At 36.1% G+C, this 16,401-nt stretch overlaps 1 protein-coding gene across 2 annotated transcripts in view; it reads left to right on the forward strand.

Moving 5' to 3' along the window:
* The first annotated feature begins 7,698 nt into the window (after nucleotides 1-7,698).
* The window catches only part of PEX5L (peroxisomal biogenesis factor 5-like), a 40,739-nt gene continuing 32,036 nt past the window's right edge, over nucleotides 7,699-16,401 (forward strand). For both annotated transcript variants that reach the window (XM_009895307.1, XM_009895308.1), the window contains exons 1-2: nucleotides 7,699-7,761; nucleotides 9,532-9,636. In XM_009895307.1, coding sequence (XP_009893609.1) covers nucleotides 9,568-9,636 — 69 coding nt within the window. In that variant the 5' untranslated portion in view covers nucleotides 7,699-7,761; nucleotides 9,532-9,567. The remainder of the gene's footprint in view (nucleotides 7,762-9,531; nucleotides 9,637-16,401) is intronic.

Below are 16,401 nucleotides of genomic sequence, written 5' to 3' on the forward strand. Positions count from 1 at the left end.
ATAAACCAATTCATTTATTTGAATACATATCTTATTATTCAAAATAGCATGCAGAATGTTATCTGACTCTGAAGTAGCAAGGCAACTGAACAGTTGCCCTTATTTGAAATAATTCCACCTTTCCTAAATAAGTCCACCCTCTTTAAGGGCTTTCAGAACAAGAGTAAAACCATCCCTCCAGTGTCAATAAGCAACATAGACTCTTTTAATCTGGTAATGTAAAAGCCACTGGAAACAATAGACAACCGCTATGTCCAACCAGCAGTTCTGATAAAAAATTGTTATATTCTCTACAGGTGTGCCAGTTCTTTTCTGTGCAGAAAACCACAATTGCAGAACTTAAATGATCTTAAGACTCTCATACAATTGTAACTATAGGATATGATCAGATTAGCATGTGTGCAGAGCCTTCTTTTAGCTCTAGAAGAGATTTTTTCTTCTTTAAAATTATGTTTGTTTCTTTGCCTCTCTTTTTCTCATTCTGATGAGAATGAGTCTGATGAGTCTCTGCCCAATCTAGAGAAAGTATCCACAAACAAGAAGATTTGGCTAATGGGATCTAATTCCTTTTTTGGCTACACAGGCATACCACTGTGAAGTGAATGGTTTTATAATGATATCTGGAACAAGAACAAAGTACTTAAGCTTGCAAACACTGGAAAAAACACACATTTCTTCTACGTTTCAGGCAGGGAGAGCACAGGTGACGTGATTTCAACATCAGAACCTGCATCACTTTCTTTTTTAAAAGAACTTGTCTCATATTCCAGGCACAGTTATCCTTCTGATTGTCTTTTATACATACTTAAAAGTATTGTCTTATACTTTTTTGAGTCTCATTGGTCCCAAGTGAAGAAGTAATAAAAGAGAGAACCAACGCACAGACTGATCTCTCCCCAGAGATCATCCACTTTTTTCTCAGCAAAAGCTGGAGTCTGAGACTGTAGACAAACTGCTACTAGGTACTTGGAAAACACCTTTTACATGAGGCCAAAATACTTCTGTGTTGCCACATCTAAGTGCATTTTTTTTTACTGAGAAACATTAGCGATATCAAGATATAACAGTTAAGGCACAACAGTTTCTGGGAACAGCTGAACCTGTCTTATTTTTTTTTCAAACAAACAGGAACATTTAAGCTATGCCATGACTCACTCTGCAAATTGCCGTGGTCAACACTGCCTTAGCTATATTAATATCAATAAATTAATGTTTTGACTCTCAGGACACCGCAGCTGAGAGTACAGGAACCTCTGACAGCAACACAGTTAAAGGCAGAGATAATGCAAAAGCAGATCCAAGCAAAACTGTCGAAATCAGTACTCCCAACATCTATAAACATTTGTGACAAGCATGCAAAAACTTAAATGCTTGTCTCAAGTTTTGTAGCTCAAGCCATTGTCTGAGGTTAAAATAAGAACAGCTATTTCACTGAGGGTTACCCTACCACTACACCTGTAACACATTTCATATAAGCAGGCTCACAAACAGTTGTCTTGTAATCATCAATTAGCTCAGAACAATGTTCTATATTCTGAATTTCCTACAAAGACTGTTCTGTATTCCTGCTCTTTAATAAGCTTCTGATTTTTCCACATAAAAAAAATACCACCCCTCAGTTTATTTTCACTGTTTTCCCTAAACAATTCTTTTTTAAAAAAGGGCAAGCTATGTATGTGTTTTTCTAAGTGTCCTCTTTACGCAACTTACCATCAATTCTGTGTTTAGTCAGCTGTGCCATTACATCTTGAACAGCATTAGCACTAATACAAAAGTTCTACACGTCCACAGATTACTTATAATCCAAACTGATTTCAGCTGTATTAAATGGTTTCCTCATCATTCTGGATTAACGTCCTCTGTGTCTGGGGGAGGGTGTAAAAGAATTGAAATATAATTTCAACTTCTACCCCCAAAAATAACAAATTCTAGATTTTTAAAGCGAAAACATTTAATAACTAAATAATTCTTCGATACAGTTTTAAAATAAAATGCTGAACTCTTTACTGTCTGTTTTAAGTCAAAATTCTCAACAATTCTTACTGATGATCAAACTTCGAGCCCTCAAATTACTCAGGAAATGAACTAAACTAACTAATTCTTAAGGCACATTAAGAAGAGTATGTGGAAGAGGTCATATTTCTGTATGCTGATAAGAAATCTTATAGATTTATCACAAATTCTTCCGTTCAGTATTTATGGACCACTGACCGACCTGTGTCAGTGGAAACATATGGGTTTGTGAACCAGCAGAGGAATATAAGGAAAATTTGCTAGAACATGTTCCCATCTCCTATCTGAAGACAAGCACATTGAAGATTATTCAAAAATTGTCTCCTGCCCAGCTTCTTATATGCTAAAACATTGCCAATTATTAAACAGAATGTATGTGCACCAAATGTTTTGAGGCACAGATTTAACTGCTTTCTCACTGATGTGAAATTTTGACAAACTACCACAGTTACAGCACACATACATAACTCAGTGTAGTATTGTTTCTTTATTAGGAAGTGAAATTTAAATTATCATTTGAAAACAACAGATAAAATGTAATGTCCAACTGTTTGTATATGTGAATAAATGTCATTGGAATTATATTATCTTCACTCCTGTGCCATGAAAACAAGCTCTACATTACACACACATATATGTCATAGCAGATCTTGTATGTTCCAGGAGCTCTCTGTGCTCCTAACTTTATCATTAGTATCTGCCACTGCTGTAGCCCTTCACTCAACATGAACTGCATCCTGGGAAACTCCACTAAAGATAACTTATGTGAAGAAGTGCACAAAACTGGAAGTCATATCAGGAGAACTTGTTTCACCAGTAATATTACATGTATCAAAGTAGCAATTCAGACTTACTGCACATGGCCTTTAATTTTACTATGTTTGCCGTAGACTGTTTGTCCAAATTCTCTGAACGTTTCATGAAACAAAACCGTTAAAAATTGTGTAGCAGCTTTCCGAGGTGAGGAACCCCTAACACTTTAGAGAACAATACATTATGTGCTGGGAGGAAGTGAGTGAGAAACATACGCAGTTTACACATCATGTGTGCAGTAAACACACATTTAAACAATGGACGGTACATTAGTCACCAATCCGTTTATTTTGAAAGTGATCTGAGCTCCTTGAATTTCACTTGGAACTAGTACTAGAGGAATGCCTTATTCTAATTCAGTACATGTATTACCATAGTAATAAACTAATTCTGTTGTTATTACATGTGTGTTATAATTGGGGCTCATGATACTGAAGTCAACATAAAATGAACCCCAGTTGAGAGAAAGAAAATATTTTAGGGTTAATTCTCTGCTGAAGGCTACCAAATAAATTTGAAATTGCCAGTTGCTAAACCCACTGATTTCACAATGTTCCTTGACACAGACTAAGTAGAGATGAAAGAAATTCTACAGCTAGTCCCTATTGTGCAGTCAAAAGACTCAGCCCTTTGATAATGCAGTTCCAAATTATCAAGAAGTCAATCAAATAAGTGCTAAAAAAATAGTTTCTACATATTCACAATGGCCTGATTAAAAGATGATGCTTACGTAAAATGAAAAGGACTGCAAAATGTCTCACCCAACCCTGCTATGACAAGCAGCTACATTATGTAACTCGTTCATAAAAGGACCAGAACCTTAAACAACCTTTAAGTAGTTAGTTCTGTCCCAGACCTCGCTCTTCTGGTACTTACCAACCTGGCTCTATATTCCAGGCTGGATTTACTATTCACTGTTAGTCAACATTATTGTTCCAACATTAGAAAGTGTTACCTTGCTCAAAAGATACACTCCCTATGTATATTCTAAATAAAACTTTTTGACTTAAAACAAACAACTGAGTTTACTGCATCTTCCACCTATTAGCCTGCAGGAATCATACTAGTTTATAGACAATGAGTTAGATTTGAACACATATAACGTGTTCACATGCATTAAGTACAATAACTTTGTATAAGTTCTTGGGAGCAAAATGGGCCTTGCAGAGCTTTCACCAGTGATACTTTGGAAGCAGTCCCACTTGGCTTTCCAAATGAATCTGTAGGCATCAGAATGAGAGAACTTCTAAAGGAAGCACAAGTAATGCAACAGTTATTGATGGTCGATAAACAGAAAACCTAACAATGCCATTTCACTGCAAATTATTGTCAAATTGAAATGGGATTTAACCACAGCATTGACATTTAAATGGATATAAGACACATCCCAGGGAAAGTAAATGTGAACATTTGTGCTGATTCCCTTTTACCAACTATTATCTCTCTCTTTGCCAATTTTCTTGTATGCAGTAAAGGAAAAGTTCTTCCCATATTAATACTGAAATCTGTTATTCCATCAGCATAAGAATGAAAAAAGAAAGGAATGAAAGATGAGTAGTACACTTTGAACTGAACCAATACAGATTTAGCCGCTTTACTGTAAATTCCTTCTTAGGCAAGCCTTCCTGTACCCGATTCCTTCTCTGCAGTCAATACTAGATTTATTTCACCACAGTCTCACAAGAATGAACTACTAAAGGTCATGAGTCAAGGGAGGTTGGACCATCACTAGCAGAAAGCTTGATAAGAGGTTCCAAAGGATGCAAGTACTGTATCAGCTCAGGTCCTGAAAGCTGGTCTGCCTTGACAATACCGCTTCCAGTTCAGGACATAGAGCTTGTTCAGATGTCTCCACACCACAGTCAACTGAGCATTGGCTAAAGGAATTATGATCCCATTTACTTTAGTTATATACCTCACTGTTAAGCTTGTAAGAAAAAACTACCAAGAGCTTTGATGAAACAGAATTTTCTGTTTAAATATCCATCTAGTATTGGTTCATAAAACTGCCTCACCATTTCTCATTACTTTTAATGATATATAAGATGCAAGATGTAAGACCACTAGAAAACAGTAGAAAAGCATGGATGATGAAAAGAAAGACATATGGAGAAAACATGAACAGAAAAGCCTAAAAAGGGAAAAATACAAAGTAATAAACACAGATCCTGTGTGAAATCGAGAGCTCACAGTCGTCTTGTGGACGCTAGAACAATCATGGTACTATTGCATAGCTGTGCATGCTCATTTTGAGAGGTAAAAATGTTAGCACTGCACAATTTTAAACAATAAAGTCAACCTTGTACCTTCATTTTCATTTTTAAATTGCACAAACCACAAAGATTTGTGGTGCATAAATCCATTTTCAATAGGCTGCTTAATTGGTACTGCAAGTCTGATGTATCAGCTGCCTGGGGATCTGGACAGCAGCCAAGCAGCCCAAGTTCAATTCGTACAGTAGCTCTATCTGCTCTTTCTTCTAACATAGAAGGACTACAGCTACTATAACTTAAAGTTACCACTAATGCATCTTGCATAAAGTTTACTTTATAAAACCCTTCCCCAATCTATTAGAGCTATTAAGAGAGCAGATCAGTACTTCAAGACATTCCGGACTGAAAAGTACTTTGTGGGGTTTTTGTTGTTTTGTTTGTAAACACACTTCAATTCAGTAGCCTGATGTGAAAAGTTCAGGAGAGCTGGTCACTTTTTTCGGTATTATATTTATAAATACAGCAATTCATTATTCTGTTTCTCCTCAACTAGAAAGGAGTGATGCCACATGAAATCAGTAACCGTATCATACATGTACTAGTGCTGTCTGCATATCCCTTTTTACTATCAAATTTCTTTATGAGGGAAGCCGTGATAAAACGTCTATTTTATAAAAGCTTAAATTTAAACACACCCATGTTGAGATGATTTCCAATAGGTCACTGAATAGCAATGCATTGTAGTGTGTCAAGTAAAGCTGAAACAGCTTGGTAGGATCTTTGGAAAATAAATGGAACAGCACAGGCTGATATAAAGGCAGAATTTCTTTCTCTGTGTATAAATATTTTGGGTTTGGGAGTGTTGTTTTTTTTTTAAACTCACTCAGTTTCTTTCTGTTCACCTTCTCACAAGAACAAGTGGTATAAATATTCCTGAAAGGTGAATTTTGGACTCCGGTACTTTAAATATTAATCAAAAATAAACTTCTAATTATGTTATGAATTTAGATAAAATCCTTTTATTGCATGACCATGTATTCTTTCTAACTGATCTGCCCATCATGACTTGAAGGCGATCGATCTATTGGTCCCACGTATTTAAAGAAAAGCTTTCTTGTATGCAAGCAACGTTACAAAGCTATATGCATCACTGATTTAAAAAACAAGTCTGTATTCTCCACTAGAAATTTACATTAATATGCTCTTACAGTAGCTTAATTAAATACTCACTGCTAAGTACCACATGTAAATAGTGTGACTTGTACAAAATTTAATTTGAAACTATTCAGAAACACCAGCTGCAAAAAATAGAGTATTTCGTTACAAAATCCTGTCAAATCAGCATACTCCTTTGGAAATGTCTATTATTATTCATTATCTGATCCCAAAGGATAAACCTAGAGAAACTGTTATTAAGTTTTGAATCCAATTCTATTATAAATATTTAGCATCATGGGAATACTCTGAGCTCTCCTCTTTATTTTGCTCTTGAGATATCACCTAAAGGAACTGTTAGGTTTTAAATGTATCAAATAATGTAATACTGGCACGTTTCTCACTTTTTCTTCAGCAGTATGTTCTATGAAAACAAATAATATGTTTTTCCTTCATCAATTCATGTTTGTCTTGATTTGTACATAGGTTGTCATACTCTGCATCACAATTGTTTCAATCTCTATATTGCAGAAAAACAGGGAATGAGGAAATTAATTTACCAAATTATTAAACTGTTGTTTACATAAGAAAATAACTTACCTTGCAAATCTGTGCTATCAACGAACTATTCATTTTAAAGACCTTGCAAGTGTAAAATTAGCTGTTACAGAATTGCAGGGTTTGAGCAGTAAGCTACTGTAACAGATAAATACATACAGCAAGCCAAAACACTAAGAAAAAACATTTAACATTGAAGGCAGCCAAATAAATTGCAACTTTTTTTTTCTTTTTTCTTTTTTTAAAGAACAATCCTTCAATAGTTATTGTAAGAAATGTGCTAGAGATTATAATTCCAGCTGCAGTTCACAACAGTAACAAGGCTGTCCTGGTCACAGACAAACTATTTTCACTCCTCTCCAATTCTTCTGCCTAATCACTTCATAGGCGAGGATTGAATATGATAGTATTCTCTATAGCGAATACAGAGACCAAAACTTTCAAGCTTACATACCTTACATTGGACAACAAAATCCATTTTTAGTCACGAGCAAAAAAAACCCTGGATTTTGCAATGAATTGGTCACCTGTGTATCTCTCCACCAGAATCTCAGAATTTAAGCTACTTTACTGCAGTGTCTCTCCTTTTGGTATTCAGGAAATTGCCTACTAACTTTGAGTTTCAGAATAATGTTTTTCATACCGTAGGCTGAGTAGCCAGAAACAAATCTACCTGACTTACATGTAGTCTTTTAGGAAAGCTAAATGAAAGCCCTAATAAAACAGTACTATCAAACCACTTGCCTTGAGTAGCAGATATACAAAGTCTGCACATAAAAAATAGCACAGAGGTATTTATCAGGTTACTATTCTACATTGTCCTATAGCCACTTTAAACTGATGAGACCAATTATATATGGTATCAACTACTCCCAGGGTTTTGCAGTTATGTTTATGAAAGGTTAAAAGCAGGCACTAATATGAGTATCATGACTCTTTTCAGGCAGTAGGTGAAACCTTGAAGAAAAAGTGGCTCTGTCTTCAAAAAAGTGACCTGACCTTTGCTTTGGTGGGTTTTTACTCTGCAAGAAATAAAAAGCACTGCATGCTTTCCAATGCATCCTTTCTAGCTAATAAACTATTTTGTTCTATCACTCAGCACAAAAGGACTACATTTTATAACAATCAAATAGCATGTTATTAGAGCTAGCTAACGATAACTCCACACGTCATACTAGAAACAAGCTTCATGGACCTGGAATATGTCATATGAATCATGAACAGAGTAAATACGTAATTGGCCAAGAACCTTTGATATGCTTACTAATTAGAATTAATTCTCATCGAACTAAATAAATTTAATTTTACAATGACTTTGCAGTTCTTTGGATATCAAAGGCATCACAAATCCAGCATGCTTATCATTTATGACACTTCTGCTCTGAGAATTTCTTGCAGCATGCAAAGAACTCTGTAGGGTAACTGTGATGTGTTGCACAAGCAAGCTAACCTAATGTTGACCTGATGATTAATAAAATCTGTTAAAAAACCACAACAGAATGTAATGTTTTTACCTGCAATTGATGAAATGTTTCTGAAATAACCTGTAGTTCAGTATAAGCAGTAGTGTTGGGTTTTTTACTGGACACAGAATACAGTGCTAGTGAAAGTAATTCTAGTACATGATGTGGTAGTAAAGAACCCCTTCTGTTAATAGACTTTTAAGTATTTAAATATATTTAAGTCTAGTGTAAAATGCTACTTTTATGGAGCCAGATCCTGCAGTCTTTGTACAGCTAAAACTTCCACAGAAATCAATGGGAGCTTTGTAAGTATAAAAATAAGGCCATGCCCAGGGTCACCAGCATAATACAGTTCTGCTGTTATGCTTTATGTGTGTGCTCAGACTTTCTCTGTCACTTGCAAGAGTATAAGAGATCAAAATACAGAAACCCATGTGAAATCAAGACGACAAATACCCTTTTTAAATAAAGAGTATGGTTTCAAAGAGAGAATGGCACAAACTGTTAGGGCATTTTTTGTTTGGCTAAAATATTAAGTATTGTTAAAAACAATAACTTTGTCTTGAATATTTACAATATATTAAGTGAATTTTAAGAAAAGTGATGTTTAAAAAAATAATCTTAAAGTTCAACAACAGTGATCTCTTTGGAGAACTGTAGCAATGCCTATGACAGCAGAATTTGGCTCCGTATATTCTCTTAGCAAAAAACAGACTGTTTAAATAATGTAAGTTGCTTTTTTAAAAATGTTATTAGAGCTATAAACACTGTGGGCCCAGCCCTACAGGTAATACTTTTAAATTTCAGGGAGCATTTGCCTCAGTGAACTACAAGGATCTGTGCTTTATTTGCAAAATCAGCTCGATGCTATTTTTAAGCAAAAACCAGGCATTTCAGACATAAACTTTTGGATAACAAATTAAAGCAAGGGGCTGATCCTGCAGACCTTATTCCTATGGAGATCCTATCCTGCAGAAGGTCCAAACCCTTCCATTCGACTGGAGTATTTCCAGCCAGCCTTGTCCCAGCAAGGCAGTGCCGTATTCCCGTTGACTTCAATGGGGCAACTCTGACAAGTCACGAGACTACGGCCAGAGCCCAACCACGTTGATAACGAACCGGTTCACAGATAGTTTTTTATTATTATTATTTTTTAACAGTGTTTGTGTATTCTACTTTCAACCAAGCTTTGCTTCCAGCCGTAAACGCCGTCAGTTTAACGACTGGATGGTTGTGGGGTGTGTTGTTGGGAAGCGGTTGTTGGTTGTTGCCAGGCCCGCTGCTGACTCGCGCCATTGTTGATTTCGCTGTTGTAGGGGAAAGGCTCTAGGGCGGCAGATAAGGCTGTTGCCATGGTGATGAAGGAGATTCCGAGGGAGGAGTCTGCAGAAGAAAAGCCCCTCCTTACTATGACATCACAGGTGGGCAGAGCGCGGGGCTCAGAGGAGGCCGCGGACACAGCGCGAGATGCAAAAGCCCCACGGGAAACGCGGCACGCGCAGCCCGAGGGGAACCTCACCCGCTGCTTAGCTTCCCCTGGGCGCAGTGGGGCTGGTTGAACCCACCCGCTAGAGGATCCCACACCAATGTCAGCACAGTCCCTCACCGATATGGGGAAAAATAGCGTGGGGTAAATAACGTAATCGCTTGGGGGTTTAGATGTTTTGACATGAAAACTTAAACAAAAATGCATTTTTGCCCCCAAATAAAGGGATCTGTAGAAAGTACGGTATGTCTCAGTTACCAGAAAGTTATTTAAAACCAATTTAAAATCTCAGTTATAATTCATGCCATCAATATTCACACCACAAATATTCATTTGCAATGCACACATAAAATACTCTATGCATATATGAAATAAGAAACAACCACTTCACAGCAGTATCATTTTCAATCTCTCTGATCCCATCCCTAAGCTCTCACTGGGATTCTGCTCCTGGTCCAGGTCAGAATATGTAATTTTGCACACCCCACTGCTTTCATTTCTACAACTCCAGTCAAAGGGGAGGATGTAACGTCATCACACTAAGCCTTACACCTTGGAGTAGCCATCGAACATTAGGTGGTTTCATTAGTTTCTTGAAGACAGTGACTGAATGCTACAGTAAAACACAGCACTTCCATCTCGCAGCAAGAGTGGATTGTATTCCCTCCGGTCGCTCACATACATGAATTTGTTCCCCAAGCAAGTGCATTTAGTTTACTGTTAGTATTTAGCACACACAGGTGATTCCCACTCATCAGGAGGTTTAATGGATGTAATCTTAACACACAAGTTGTTCTTTTGTGAGAGCCTTCGGCAACATCCACAACCCTCTTTTATTCCTTTCACATCTAAAGATAACAGCTACTGTACTTTTTGAACATATTTAGGATGCACACAAGGCCAGCACATACTTCTCTTACAGAGAATCGTGGATGCGCTGCACTAATACACATATTATAGAAGTATCTTCTACTACTTTGGAAACCAGGTCTGGCAATCTCCTCCTCAGCCCCTGTTGAACACTGTATTTCGCTTGCGGTGAACTCTAATGTCTATGGAGTAATTGCACAAAGGAAAAGGATGCTCTCTTTAAGGCATCCTTTCTAATTTTCTACTAAGTGATAAACAAACAATTAGAAACCAACACAAAATGCTGCCTCCTCTACCCATCCCTGCCCCCCCCACCCCACCAAAAAAGTGCAAAACTTCCATTGGCTTCAACAGGGCCAGGAGTTCAGCCTGGGTTCAGTAAATGTTTAATGCACCATTTGTAGTGGTTGTCAGTCTACTCAGCAGAAGTCTATGATAAATTTATGAGTAAAATGCTTGTGTCTGTTAGTCAGTGTAATTTCTTCCACTAAACACAAATACCTACTTCCCTGCTATGCACCAAAGGGGTGCAGAAGCCAAAAGGAAGCAGAATCAAGTGAAAAAGTGAGTATTTTCCATAGCCATCTCTGCATCATGTATGTGTGATGTGCAGTTACGTGACCACATTGCATACATCATTTGTATCCTAATTATCTGGCTGTAATGTTGTTTTGAGATGCTTCCTCTTCAGTGTGTCTGTGTAAATGTGTACAGCTCTCATTCAGACCATTCATTCTGAATAATGCACCGCTATATTGTGATATTCATTTAGCCATCACCATCAAAGTGTTGTCTCTGCTCTTTACATGATGAAACAGATGGATGTGGTTGCTGCTCACAGAGTGAAACACACAAGTTCCAAATTGGCTGCAAACAAGTTTTCCAAGCCAGATCAAATTGGGTCATCAGAATAAGGCCTGGTCCTTCCAAAGTTACCACCACTGAACCCAGTATATCTTAGGAAGGAATTACACACAGTAGATATCTTTGTTGCTCCATCCCTACAACCAGTTAAGCAAGAAACTTGCAAATAAAATGCAAGGTTCAAGCGCAGATAGAGGAGTACCAACTGTTCTTAAAAAAAAAAAAAAGTGAAATGTCTCATTTCCAAAATCCTTGCTGAATGGAGGATTAATCACATCTGACTGTGGAGCAGACTCCACAGGAAGCATAAGTGGAATCTGATACATGAAGAAGAGATTCTAGATCCTCACTTTATGAGAAATAGTTAGTGATAATGTACAGAGGTCCCTGAATTTGTATTTTAAGAGATGCCTCTTTGCTCTCTTCCTCTGGAAAATGTTAAAAACATATTCAAGAGAGAACAAGTCAGATAAATATTTGCATTTTGTTGTTATGCTTCTAGCAAAGCCCTGCTTATAAAATATGACACTTATTTGTTGACATAAATACTGTCAATTAAATTTTAATGACATTTCAAATTCACAGATTTTATATCATCAGGTATTATTTTATATCATCACATCTGGAGCCAAATCTTCAAGTAACAGGAACCAAAGAAATATTGCAGACTCCAGTGGGATTATGCCACTATATGGCAACTGGGAATCTTGACCATCATTCCAGAAGTAATGAGTGTATTACAATAAGCAGAGGGATATTCTTCATAATTGGATAGGCCTTTCAGTATCTATTTTTTTTATTCTGTCTCAATTACTTTCAATGAAAGTCACTTTATTGGTGTGAGAAAGTATTCAGTAGTTGCCAAATTTAACACCAAGCATCAACAGAAAGTAAGCTTTCAGTACTAAAGGGATTTTGTGGAAAGCGGCTCTCTACCATGTTGTTTTCTCCCTTTATCTTTTGTAAGATAATTCAGAAGAGACTGGAACAAATTAAAAAAGGTTGTGATTTTTTTTATATGAATAAAACCTAGAAAAAGTGAAAGAATATTGAATATTTGCTAAAGGTTCAAAGATTAACTGGAAGTTAAGCTACTATCCCATATACTTCTAATTAAAGCAGAGAAGTAAATGAGAAAATTCGTGCATAAAAGTTTGATTTGAATTCCAAAATAAAATTTTTTGTTTAGCCTCTTCACAGCTTCTTTGCATTTGTCAGGAGGAAAACAGCTCACTTCAGAATTACTTTCTAATGAGAAATTTAAACCTAAATATCCCCTGGAGTCAAAGTTTAATTGTACAGTCAGCCATGAAATTCCCAATTTACTACAGGTCAGCGAACTTCAAAAGATCTGATTCAATAAAGTACTTTGATCCACACTTACACTTTAAAATATGATTAACCGCTTTATTGAGCAGTAAAAAAAGTGCATGCTTAAATGCCTTGCCAGCCTGATTTTAAACAAACAAATCTGAGTCACAAGAGTTATTTGTCACAGATCCATCACACCTAATTTAGATTCTTCATTAGAATACATAAATTGGAAAGCTAGCGATGGTAGGATCCCTACAAAGATAATAGTAGGAAATAAGACCTGCAGGAGATGATTCATGTCCAAGATGGTCCTGTGGCAAATACACTCTGGAACAAAAACATGAGTTCATGAAAAATTCACCAATAAGAAAAGGAAATGCAAAGTATATCTTGAAAGCTATCCCCACTTCTGTTTATAGCTGAAAAATATGGGAGCTGCCTTCTTAAAATTTACATGAACTACACAGACATTGTACATCAGAGTACAATTTTGATATTGACTGCTTATAATTTAAAAAGTTAACCTACAGAACACAGTTTTTGGATTTGAACTGGAAAGAAGAAATTTTAAAAGTTGAAATCACATTACAAGAAACATTTCTTCACTCTGAGGGTGGTGAGGCACAGGAACAGGTTGCCCAGGGAAACGTGGAAGCTCCATCCCTGGAAGCGTTCAAGGCCAGGTTGGATGGGGCTTTGAGCAACCTAGTCTAGTGGGAGGGAGGGTGGAACCGATGGTCTTTAAGGTCCCTTCCAACCTAAACCATCCTATGATTAAATTCATCCTGTCCCATGAAAAATGCATGCTACAACACAAGTTGTCAGAAAGGAGAGATACATTTCAGAGCTACACCCCAATTAACTCCACCAGATACTTAAGACTTTTTTTTTTTTTTTTTTTTACACAGTCTCTCTATGAGGCATTAATTAGTATTCAGGAACATTTTAATTTAAAGTGAACTTCATTTGCATGCCATTTGTTGATCCATGCACATTTAATATTTGCTCAAGGGCTTTAGTAAAATACTCAAACACTACCACTCCCTAAATACTACTGATTTTTCTTTTTTCCCCTCTTGGTTGGGCTTTTCTGTTGTTTGTTTATTGGTTTTGTGGTGGTGGGGTTTTTTTTGTGTTTTTGTTTTGGCTTTTTTTTTTTTTTTTTTAACACTTTTTAAACTCTGATAGATCTTCCAAATACTTCCATTCAACTTTATACAGGAAACAGAATAAAGATCACTAGATCACTGATATTCTGCTCCTGATGTTGTTAGTAGATTTTCTGATGTGTATCAAGGACTCACTACATGAATTTGATTGCATAATCAGTTTTCAATATAAAAGTTTACAGTCCCATTTGAATCAAGCATGTTCATTCTAAGCTTCTCAGCATTAGACTTGCATTGACTTACAGTCCACTCCATAAATGTTTACTAAATAACATTATAAGATTGGCAGAAAGTTGAAGTGAATGAATTAGCTTCTGTTCTCTTTTATACCAATCTAAACCAGAATTAACTCCATTTTAACTAACTGATATACATTAATGTAAAAAAAGGCAAGAAACATGCCAGTATAAGATAATGACAATAATTAAGTTTGGACTACAATAATTCACTGTACATTACAATCTGCTCTCTGAGGACAGTGGCAACTTCCTTACTGATCTTAGGACAAGAGCTGAGATTATTATTTTTTTTTTTTTAAAGGATTCACAATAAATTCATTAGCAGTATTTGTCATACATCTCAAATCTGTCTCGTTTGATTTATTATAAAATTTTTCAGTAGTTTAGCAGGGGACACTTCTTAAGTCCTATGGATAACTTTTTTTCATCTATTATTAAAACAAGGTCAATATAAGAAGAGTAAAAAAGGAAATAAAATTCATAAGTGCATGCTTAGCAGTACAAGTATTGATTGAATCTTTACTTCTAAGTTAAATACTGCTCAACACTATTATTGCTTTTAGGGCAGTATGCATAATTTCAGCAGAAATATTCTCACGAGTATAATAAAGTTGTCTTGACAATATGCTTAAAAGTCTTAAATTGGCTGCTTGCCTAAAGTTATACAGATTTCTCTGTCACATAAACTAAATACATCTTCCATGAAATAACATTTTTAATTTGAAATTACCATAGGAATTGATGGTGTTATTTTTTCATAAAGTAAACTACAGTTTCATACATTTAAAAATTCCTTACCATTCCATAAGCACAGAAAGATTTTAACAAACAATTTTTAATAAATAATATATCATGCCAATTAAACTCTTCTTTTTTAATATTAATTATTTATGAATAGGAATTAATTTTCAGAAATTTGTTGGTTATTCCTTCATGAGTAGTCTAAGTAACAATACAATATCCTGTTAAAGAGTTGCAAGCCATGTACTACAGTTGTTCTGTGTTCAGACTCACTGTTTGTACAGTGAAACTGTTCTACTGAATTGCAAGTCCAGAAAAATTCACAAACAGCTTTTCAGTGTAAAGCTTTTCAATCTGCAAAAAAACCTTTCAAAGCAAGCACACATGCCATGACAGATCCCTACGGAGAAAGACTGTAAAGCTTAACAAGAAATTATGACTTGCTTCCTATGACTGCCCACAGTAACGCATCTAAAACGGCAACCTTATTCCAGATAAGCTACAGAAGTCTATTTTAAAAGAAAAATCCACAGAAAGGACAAGAAAAATCTGTGTGATTTCAGAGTAATTACAGCCCTATATGCAAAGATACAGCAAGAATACAGTAAAAGATGAATTTTGTTGCATGGGAAATCAACAAAGGACACTTTCAACACAGCTGAAGATGGAATGGCATAAGCTTTACAAAAATTAAATTCTGTGACAAGCCATGATATTTGATATTGTTAATTCTCTCATCTTCATCTTTACAGTCTTCACACTGCTATAGCATGAAAATTTGGTCTTAAAAAAGCAGTTGTGCATGCTTCATCTAAATTGACATTTGATTATGTACAATACTCAGAATAGTGCATGAGGCTGTATACAACCCACTGGTGTTGAAACTCTTGAACTCTATGGATCACTGGTGGTTCACAAAGAATTTGTACATGCAGCTCACTTCCATATGCTAGCAGACTTCTTTACTTTCAGCTATTGAAAAACATTAAATAATTTTCTAATATTTTGTAAGCAATCATCAGTATCCCCCAGAGATGCTGCGAGAGTACAAACATAATGCTAGCAATGCGAGTGAAAAAGGAGTGAAAAATGACTTCTCTAGTTTCTGTCCTCTGCACCTTATTTAAAAGCATTTGAGAACTGTGGTTCTCAAAGTCAGACTTCCTCTTCAGCTGCAGTTGCCACACAAAATTTCAATGAATGATACAGAAACCATGATCTAGCATCATGAGTTACCATTTGTTCCCTGTAGATATTGTCATGACACTTGTGCCTTCTCCCACAGTATAGGTTTCTTCAAGGCTTTCTGAACAGATAACTTTGGATTCTGTAGCCTTGCCGTTCTACAGGACTTCCTAACCTGAGTAAACTCAGCTTACACGTCAGATTTGTTAGCCCCTCAATTAACCAGCAGGCCATTTTAGGAGTACAGACTAGGTCCTTCCATAAACTAACATTACAGAAATAATTTCTTTAAAGGAACATTAATTTCTTAGTGATGAT

This window comes from Charadrius vociferus, unplaced genomic scaffold (assembly GCF_000708025.1).
Source record: "Charadrius vociferus isolate BGI_N301 unplaced genomic scaffold, ASM70802v2 scaffold311, whole genome shotgun sequence".
Taxonomy (NCBI): domain Eukaryota; kingdom Metazoa; phylum Chordata; class Aves; order Charadriiformes; family Charadriidae; genus Charadrius; species Charadrius vociferus.